The 10,000-nt window shown below is 40.1% G+C and overlaps 1 protein-coding gene across 1 annotated transcript in view; it reads left to right on the forward strand.

Moving 5' to 3' along the window:
• The window catches only part of LOC138037714 (uncharacterized), a 13,395-nt gene that overhangs the window by 1,342 nt on the left and 2,053 nt on the right, over window positions 1-10,000 (forward strand). The window contains exons 2-8 of the mRNA XM_068883623.1: window positions 1,333-1,501; window positions 3,385-3,643; window positions 4,713-4,940; window positions 5,347-5,601; window positions 6,309-6,494; window positions 6,827-6,952; window positions 9,013-9,144. Of these exons, the coding sequence (XP_068739724.1) occupies window positions 1,333-1,501; window positions 3,385-3,643; window positions 4,713-4,940; window positions 5,347-5,601; window positions 6,309-6,494; window positions 6,827-6,952; window positions 9,013-9,144 (1,355 nt within the window). The remainder of the gene's footprint in view (window positions 1-1,332; window positions 1,502-3,384; window positions 3,644-4,712; window positions 4,941-5,346; window positions 5,602-6,308; window positions 6,495-6,826; window positions 6,953-9,012; window positions 9,145-10,000) is intronic.

Genomic DNA, 10,000 nt, shown 5'->3' on the forward strand with positions numbered 1-10,000 from the left:
GCGGTGGGTGTTATTCGCAAGCAAATTAGTGGCAGGATGTTCGTCAGTTAAGTTCAATTTAATTAGATTAATTTTCAGTTAATAATGCGGATTTTCCAATCCTTATCACGATCCTTATGAGCTGCACGAAACGCTCTTTGGAAATTTGTTGCAAAGGTCAATATTCAAACCTCATCCCTGTTTGTCTTTCCTGCCTCCCTTTTCTGAAGTTAAAAGGTCTCATGTTGGAAATTAGAGGAAATTTACAGGAAGGATGTCATTTGTCCTGGTTTTACTTTACATGCTGTCTGCTGCCCCTACTTTTTAGGCAAAGTCGCAGAGCCTTATTATTAAATTATTCTGAAAGTGTTTTTGTTCACTTCATCCATCATATTAAATGCTTAATTAAGATGAGCTTGGTAATGAGATGAAAATATTAAATTATTATTTGTTGGTGCCAGACACCTTCAGTTCAAACACAGGTCATGTAAACACCTTGAAAGAACATGCACATCCACTGAACTGAGGACTCTTTGCTATGGTCTTCCTTTTCTTGTATACTGATTTGATTCTACAAGGTGTCTTGCTCTACCTTCAGGAATAAAATAACATTCAAAAGTGAAATTTGTCAAGTTTAGCTTGCACGTTTTATCTTCAGTGAAGTATACAGTAAGACACAATGGTAGTATAGAAAGATAAGAAGCTTTTAAGTAAAGTTACGATACTGTTTCTGTCCTTGCATTTTGGTTCATTGATATTCAAATCTGTTTTCAACATTTTGAGTGAATTAAAAACAAACCAGAAAGGTCTGAAATTTTGAGTTATTTTTAAAGGCAAAAATGATATTTATTTTAAAGAAACAAATTGGTTTTTTTTTTCAGTGAAGAAAAGTAATGGTATTTTTCAGTTCTTACAGTATGTATTTTCAGTGAGAGATGTATTTTGAGACAGTTCTTGGAGATTGTATTGTATTGTCTTGGCAAGGAATCTGATAGGACAGCAACAATATTTTACAACAATATATATATTTTTCACCCTCCTTAGAGTGACTGAGACTTTTTGGGTGAATGGGTTAACAACATCTGTAGGTCAACTCAAACACTATGCTCCCTTTAATTTTTGTTGAAAAGGGAAACAGGCTGGGGAAAGCTCATGCATGACAGTTTTTTGTTGTGACTTTTTAACTTTAAAATGAAATCTGCAAAACTTCACGCTTCATTTTTGTTTTAGTTTTATTTTTATTTGCATTAGGAAGAAGGTGAATGAGTATATGAGTTGTTCTTTAAAATGGTTGGTACTTTACTAGAATCAGTGTCGTGCCAAGATCCACTGACTCACGCTTTTTCACTGCAGGTATCTGGAAAGAGTGGTTTGTGGAACCAATATTAGACCCTGAATACTATAGCAATATCACAAAGAAAGTGGATGATGCTTGGAAAAAGAAGCATGGAATGAATGTTAGTGATACAGTGAAAGATTATTTGCTGACCTATTTGGGAAAACCACTGCATCAACTCCTCAGGTAATAGTACATGTATGTTGTTTGTAAGTTGATGGCCTAAAGCCTTGGATGTGTATTTATGTCAGCCAGCAGAAACCCCATATTTGGTTCATGTGTGTATGTCTTTCCGTCCAAATCCAGTTCACGTATCCATTGAGCTTTAGGGAGTTTTAGCAAGGGCAAATTGGCAACATCAACTACAACGTCACGTAAAAATATAACTTAGCACTATCCTAAGTATTTGGCGATTATTCCATCCTGTTCACCTTGAACAAGAGGGACGAACTATCGTATAACTGGATTTATAGGAATGGTTCCAAAATGAATGTAAAAAGCGAATGATCTCCTGCTGTATGTTCACATTGTTGTCAAGACCTGAAATTTGGTGATTTCAAGTTGTTGTTTGTGGACTACGACGAAGTGTGCTCTGAAAAATGTGTACTGCACACGCAGCACAGTAATCTTTCTTTCCTTAACCAATGATAGTCTTGCCTTGTGGCATTGTCATTGCTGTAGCCGTAGCTGTAGCTGTAGCTGTCGTCGTTGTTAAAACTCCCTATTAGTGTTGTATCCACATTTAAGAATGGCCATCAAAAATTGGATTATTGTACATTGTATGGCACTATGAATTCTTTGAAATTGTGTGCTGTACCAGTCCTGTTGAATGGGGTTAACACTGGGTTGGGTGCAGGGCTGTCAATAAGGGCTGGTAGCTGGCAAAAAACCGGCAGCTAGTACATGCAAGCCATCTTTGTCCGGCTACTTTCATCTCATTTTACCAGCAGTCAAGATGAAAAATCTTACCCTTGTTAAATTATCATTATAGTGAGTGAAAATGACACATATTTTATGAAGATTAAACAAGAGAAAAAATCATGATAATATCATTTGTGTGAATGATTTGGAACGCCTGGAACATTTACATGTAACTGAATAGTTCCCAGTCGTACGCTTAATCTGACGGAACAACATGGTGTCCTTGCGAAGAACGTTTTTCATCCTCAGTCAAGTGACGCAAGCTAACTTTCATGGCTGCCTACTTTTAATTCTAAGCCTTCAACTTTCAAATTTATTGACAGCCCTGGGCTGCCAGGGGTGCCCTATCTATGCTTTCAGTCTGATGTCTTGAGCCAAATTGGGTCTGAAAAACCCTGATTGGGATTATAACTACTTGTAACTCCTTGCTCCTGCTTCTTGCAAATGAGAAGGAAAAAATTCAACCATCGCTGTCTTCAGTAGTCGCTGAGCATATAGTGCTCAAAATTAGCGGTCGTCCAAGACAACCAGAAAGTTTACCGGCCAACCAGTTTTTGGTAAAATAAAAAGCCTGGTTGCCTGAGGAAAACACAATGGACAACGTCCCAGTCAAAAGTAGAAAAATAAATAATGCTTTACCCTAATCAAGAATCATAAGCAGTACTAGTCAAACGGCATACTTGTTGGTTTTCGTAGTGTGAAGTTAATAATAATTAATTTGGTGCAGCTGAGCATTTTCCTGTGTCTTAATAATGGTAGCTTTTACAAAACATTGTCAGATAGGGAGATGCATAAAATGCATGCGATGAAGAGCGAAGATGCCTTTTTGAAAATATACCAAAACTTAAACCACAGGCGATCGCTGCGTGATTGCAACAAGACCTGTAAATAAAAGTACAAGTGTTTTGTCTTCACACTCTTTACGGCCTATTTTGTTTCTTCACAGTCAAAACAGCTCAAGCGTCCCTCCGATGAGCGGATTAATGAGTTCATTATTGCAAATTTGATTTCAGGAATTATTTCAACAATCTGGTTGTCGGATGAATGATGGAAAATTCAAATCAAGCCTCAGCCTCGTTTCCCTGGACACAACGTGCATGCATTAACCTAAACAAGAAGATTCATGTTAATATATTTTTTCTTTGCAGATTCCTAGAAGAGGAATACATTCGTTACTGTGTTCCGAGCAATGTATCAAGTGGTCTGGGACGGTTACCACTCAAGTATGTTTGGTATGATGGCAAAGAAAACAAATCCTTTCCAACAGAGCCAGTGCTGCCCAGCGGTGAGAAGCTTGATGGACGCTACGCATATTCACTTATCATGTCCTATTTTACTACCAATGACATGACGCCAATGAAAGTCCATGATCTGGGGAAAAAGCAGTTGGATATGTTGTACCCCAAGGTAGGGTCTTTTTGATTGATTTGTGAGATTTTGGGCTTCCCTTTGAAAGGTGTATTGGTTAGAGCACAATGCTTTTGTACTGGGGAAAATGCAGTTGGAAATGTTGTACCCCAAGGCAGGATATTTGGATTGATTTGTGAAATTTTGGGCTCCCCTTTGAAAGGTGTATTGGTTAGAGCAAATGCTTTGTACTGGGGAAAATGCAGTTGGAAATGTTGTACCCCAAGGCAGGATATTTGGATTGATTTGTGAAATTGTGGGCTCCCCTTTGAAAGGTGTATTGGTTAGAGCAAATGCTTTGTACTGGGGAAAATGCAGTTGGAAATGTTGTACCCCAAGGCAGGATATTTGGATTGATTTGTGAGATTTTGGGCTCCCGTTTGAAAGGTACTGTATTGGTTAGAGCAAATGCTTTGTACTACAGTAGTGTGGCAGGGAATCGGTCCCTAGACTCAACACCATATGCGGGTTGACTATGTTGGCGCTGTGCTCTACTTCAAGAGGTTTAAGGTAATTCCCTTGAAAATGACGTACTATCCAGATTTCTGTCAAACTTGGCACAACTGATATTCATGCACAGGACATTAAAAAAACCCAGTAAAAAGATGGGGTCACCGTGCTTGTTTTCGCGGGGCATGCCCGTTATTTGAAGTGTTTTCTTTTACCAAATTACGCGAGAAGCGTTGGAAACTTGATCAACAGGAAAATTGCAGTTATATAGCAAAGGCTACTGCGGCCTCTTTCAAAATTACCGTGACAGCACACTTTTTCTCACGAGATGAACATAAGGGCCATCCAAGACTCTAAGACATTGCGCCCATTTTATAAGAAAGAAAAAAATAAGATCTTTCTTTGATCGAAACTCGCAAACTGCGTTCAGGTCGAAAAACATGACCGAAAGAAAAAAGACGCGCTGTCGCCTCTGGCCGAAAGGTCTCCCATAGACTAGGTCGTACACGTCATGTGATGCATGCCAACCGGCGTGACGATGCAACTGGTAATTGGAAAATGATAATCTAAAATAGCACTGATTCCTCAGATTAAAACAAATTTTCTGCCATTTCGTTAGGTGTTGGAGATAGCCAAGGAAGTAACGGGTATAAATGACGAAGATGAAGCCGTTAGGGTATTCAGGCAAAAGCTGAATTCCTCGGAGAGCTTTTTCAATGATGCTCCAATCCCAAAGAATGAATCTGGCAAAGAAGCGCACCGGAAATGCAGCAATGTTAAGGGGGCTGAGAGGTATTGTCCCAAACGATGGGCTGCATTGCAGTTATGGTTCAGAGAGGCAAGGCGGGTAAGCTTATTTTGTTGAAGTTGTACGGGAAAAGGACTTGGAACCACTCACTAGGGCTTCAGTCCCGCTGTTTGTTAATTTTTACCGCGCCGTTCATGAACATCTGGACTCAGTCTGGCGTTCAAATTCCAATCAACCTTCGTTTCTCCGCATGTCAGATATCTTCCCCCCCCCCCCTTCCTCTGCCGTATGTTGTTTTTTTTTTTTTTTTTCGTGTATTGCCTCGCGCCTCTTGCGACCGTGGGGTGGCTGTTTTTGTGCGCGCTTATAAGTGTGTTCCCTTGCATTTTGAACCCCTGGCAAAAGCTACTTCCCCTCCAATAACAAACTGTTTTCCTTTGTTTTTTTCATTTTTGGCGTTTGTTTACCGTACCATAGTGATTCCTTTTCCCCTCCTTAATTTTAGGTCATGAGTATGCTAGACCCGAAAACAGTAAACATGTTTTACTTCACTGGGCCAAAGCATACCACGCCAAACTGCCCCATCGACCTTAAACCAGATTTAAACCCATCAAGCGGGGCTCAGAGCTACGAAGGTGGCGACAGGCGCTGCTCAAAAAACGCTGTCTACAACATTCCGTTCTTCCTGGAAAATCTGGGTCCAAAGTTTTCTGAATGGAGCGTCAATGCGCATGAGGCAAGACCAGGTCATCACACACAGGTGCAAAAACCGTTCACTGTGGTACAGTTGCATGGGTGCTTCCCATTTGTTTAGAAATTCCGATTTAGCTAACCGTTGTATGATCATAAGAAAAGCGCCGGCTTTGAAAACCAAAACAACAATTGAAGTCTAGCTTTAACTAGCAAAAGATGTTTTGCCTCTATATTTTTTTGACCAACTAGTTGGATTTTAATAAAACAATATTGACTCAGAGCCCATTCGGGCTCGAGGAATAATTGTTAAATATATCCATGGGGATGTACGCATTGGAATGAAAGTACAGAAAATTTAAGCAAAGACTTTCGCACGAATGAAGTCCGCTTGAGTGTTGAGAACAGAACGAAACTCACCACTCAAGCGGACTCCATTACATAACAGTCGCACGGCAACATGGAATCTATGTGTTAAATAGACAGTCAACATGAAAAGTTGTCTCGTAACATAATCAAAACAAAATAAGACAAATTATTGCATACGATAATAATGATTACTAAATTATAATATCAGTGAGCGAGCGTCAACTTCTTTTAAAAAACATCTTCAGTTCCAAGTATTTTAAGTAGGAAATTTTTGTAAGTGAACGCCAGTCGAGATGTAGAGGATTCCACAATTTAGTTCCAAAGTTAGCAAAAGTCTTTAACTGTAATTTCAGTCGTGCTTCAGTTTGCTTTTGAGAATATTAAGATCATAGTTTCTTTATCACGAAGGTTCAGGGAAGCATTGAACATTTTCATGATGGCTGTCACGATGCCCTCACGTGGTTGGACGAGGAAACGCATTATATAGCATTCACAGAGGGCTGGGCTCTCTACAGTGAAAATCCTCTGATCGCTCAAGACACAGACACTTATCAAAATGAACCTATGCAGCGATTTGGCATGCTGAAATGGCAGGTACGGGGAAGTTTTGTGTGTTAATTTCTTTCCTTTCTATTTTTTATTGGATATCGGTCATTACCAACAGGCTTTTGCGTTTGTCAGCCACCTATACATTAAGCATATTTTGCTTTCCTTACGTCACCTTGCAGAGAAAACTTTGTCCCTACTTTGAAAATGGATTTTTGAGAGGACCGGCTGGTTATCGATCGGTTTGGCGAATCGGAATATTTCCGATCGATGATCATTAATGAAATCTTGGGCAGTCGATCTCTGTCGAGAAAAACTGAATTGTACTATAATGATATCATAAAGTCTATACATAATATATCTTTCCTGTGCTTTGTCAGATTTGGCGCGCTATTCGTCTGATCGTGGACACTGGTCTCCACTATTACACTAACTTCACTAGAGATGACGCCTTGTGGTATTTTGACAAATATGCTTGGGATAACACCGATCTTGCCGAGAAGGAGGTATATCAGTTTGCCTTTTTTTTTCGTTGTTATTGTGAAACGCATAGCAAACGGAGCAATGTATAGAGGACCAAATTGCTCAATTATGATTGGTCAATCAAGGAGGGCTTTTTTTTTTCCAACAAGGGGTCATATTATTGACATGCTAGTGGCCAGTTCGTTGCTTGGTTATGGTTATAATTTTGTCAACAAAATGACTGACTCAGCTTACCCGCGTTTTGCTGTAATTGACGAAGAGACGATGAATAAATTGGAAAGTGTTGGGGAAAATGAATACTAGAAAAGTACAAATGTTTGACTTTCCGTTTTTTAAGAAATGGGCGGCAGAAAGAAAAATTGACGACTCTTATTAAACTTGAATGGTTTGCGAAATTTGAAAATTGGAATCTGAATTAAAAATTTAATCATATGGATTCCTCGCAAAATGAAAGATTAATTTCACTCGTATTTTCAAAATTTTGAATCAAATTGCTCTCGTCGCTACGCGACCGAGGCAAGATTATCACACTCGTGAAACAAATCCTTATTTTACCCGGCACCGTACGATTACTTATAGTAATTATCTGGCAACCAGGGTCTTTTGGACTGCTGAATCACTCTGATTCTCCCCTGTCAACGGTTAGCAAAATTCTAGTTTACCGATCGAGATAGATGTCTTCCCGAGAGGAGTAAATTAAACACAGTTCGCAATAGAAATGTGGTACTCCAGTGAAGCTATGATCCTCGCAGTTATGAACGCAATTTTTGCAATTGCATGGAGAAGCCTGAAAATTTCAGAACTTCAACGTGACCTCATGATACCGGTGCGACGCTCTAACCAACTGATCTATGAAGCCACTGGCGTTTGGAGCTGGTCATTTGTGGATTCAAGTGTTCCCGTGAATAATGAATCAATGAACGAAATGATCTATGAAATGAATCATATATTGAACTGCGGATATGAAATAAAGTGAAGCTATGATCGTCGCAGTTATGAACGCAATTTTCGCAATTGCTTAGAGAAGCCTGAAAAATTCAGGACGTCATATCTCAGTTGGTTAGAGCGTCGCACCGGAATCGCGAGGTCACGGGTTCAAACCCCGTTAAAATCCCGAATTTTTCAGGCACAAAACGACTTGGCGCATGACATTGTAGAGCCCACAGACCAGCGGGACAAATTGTCCGTTGAGAAGCTAGATAAACTTCCAAGCTCCCCCAGGATTTCTTGTAGCTCAATAGTTAGGACATCCAACTGGTAACACGAAAATGGCCATACAGCGCTCAGTTGTTCAAAGCACGATTAAAGTGCATATAAACTCAAATATTTTTCTTTCCTAATATAAATCTCCCCAACCAAAGCAAACATGTGTCACCATTGAATTTCACTTTTTCTTTGCCGTGCAAGCCTCGTGAACTCGGCAGAACCAGAAGTAATTTGGACGCACGACCGTGATGTGAGAGGAATGGGTCTATTCTCGATTTGACGTCACAAACTGCTTTGCATTACTGTTTTCAAAGAAATTTTGCATTGCAAAGCAGTTTGTGACGTCAAATCGAGAATAGACCCATGCCTCAGTCTCGCATCACGGTCGTGCGTCTAAATTACTGCTAGTTTTGCTAAATTTGCGCGTCTTACCCGGCAAAGAAAAGCGAAATTTTGAGGTAAGAATAGTAAAACATGTTTGCGTTTGGCGGGGAGATAAATATCGTAGACGGAAAATATTTCTGTTTAGGTGCACTTTAAGGTTATCCTGGTTTATTTGTTATTAAATGAGGTTTCCACAGGATTTTTACGTGGCCTTTTGTTTTCCTACAGAATAAAATGACATTGCTAGGGCCTTTTTAACAGGTAAAACTCAACTACAATTTGACATTATGTCGCAAATTGGTTTTAATCGGCTTTTGGACAACTGGGTGACAGTGCTATCATTTTTCAGTCTTCCTTTCTCCTTTCGCCCGTAGCCAAGCAATTAGCCTAACGCCTCACTTCCTGTTGCCATGTGTCAAACAGCTGTGTTGAAGGCCTTTTACTTTGATTCTTGTGTAGTTACGAATGAAAGCGTTCGGCCTCTCTTTCGCAGGTTACTCGTTATCAGAGTGACCCTGGTCAAGCGACAGCTTACATGATTGGTCAGATAGACATCGTAAACGCAAGGAAGTATGCCGAAGATAAGTTAAAGGACAAATTTAGCTTACGAGATTTTCATTATCAGGTAAATGTGACCGCTGTGAGCGTGAACCCATCTGTAGTTCAACCAGTCCTAGCTTTTGGATCTGCTTCAATGGCGCGGGTCGGATTTGGTACGATTAAGGGACCGTTCATTTTTTATGGGGTAGGGGGGCGTGCTGGTGGGTTTTGGAGGAGTGTAATTTGAAAGTTGCATGACCCCCCCCCCCCCTCGATTTTTTTCGCATGCTCCCCCCCCCCCCCTCATCAGAGTAATTTTTTGGAAGGCTCCCCCCGCCTTCCTTTGAAGAAAAAAAAATACATATGGCATTAAAAAAGTTACTGCATTAAAATTTCGTTTTGTTACATTTCACGTAATTTATCGAAAGAAACCTGAAAGCTAGAAAGCTGCTTTTAACAAATCCTCACTCAAAAGAATGAAAAGTCAGTTTCAGCTCTCCTTGTTACTGCTCGTCCTGAGCGTGTTGTAGCTGGCCGCTCGTCTGCATATTCCTCGTCTGAGGCGATAAAAGCAAGAACGACATCATTTGAGTCATCTTCAGAGTCAGGGGCATCACTCTTGTACTCATCATCAGTTTCTTCTCCCTTACTTCTTTCGCAACTGCTGTCTAGTTGACCCGATTCATGGCTTCCCCCCATTTCGGCTTGACCAGATCGAAGAGAACGTCGAAAGTGAGGAAGGAGACTTCATGCCCCTCCCATTAAATTTCTCAGAGAAAAGCCCTGGTAACGAGGTCAGTTCCAATTCAGGACTCAAATTATTGGTCTTAAATTTTATATGCGCTTGGCAACAACATTTTTATGAATGAAAAGAAAGTTGTAGGAAACAGACAACTTTTTTGAAAGACATGTTTCGGCATGCTTATGCCATCATCAGTTTA

This window comes from Montipora capricornis, chromosome 2 (assembly GCF_036669925.1).
Source record: "Montipora capricornis isolate CH-2021 chromosome 2, ASM3666992v2, whole genome shotgun sequence".
NCBI lineage: Eukaryota > Metazoa > Cnidaria > Anthozoa > Scleractinia > Acroporidae > Montipora > Montipora capricornis.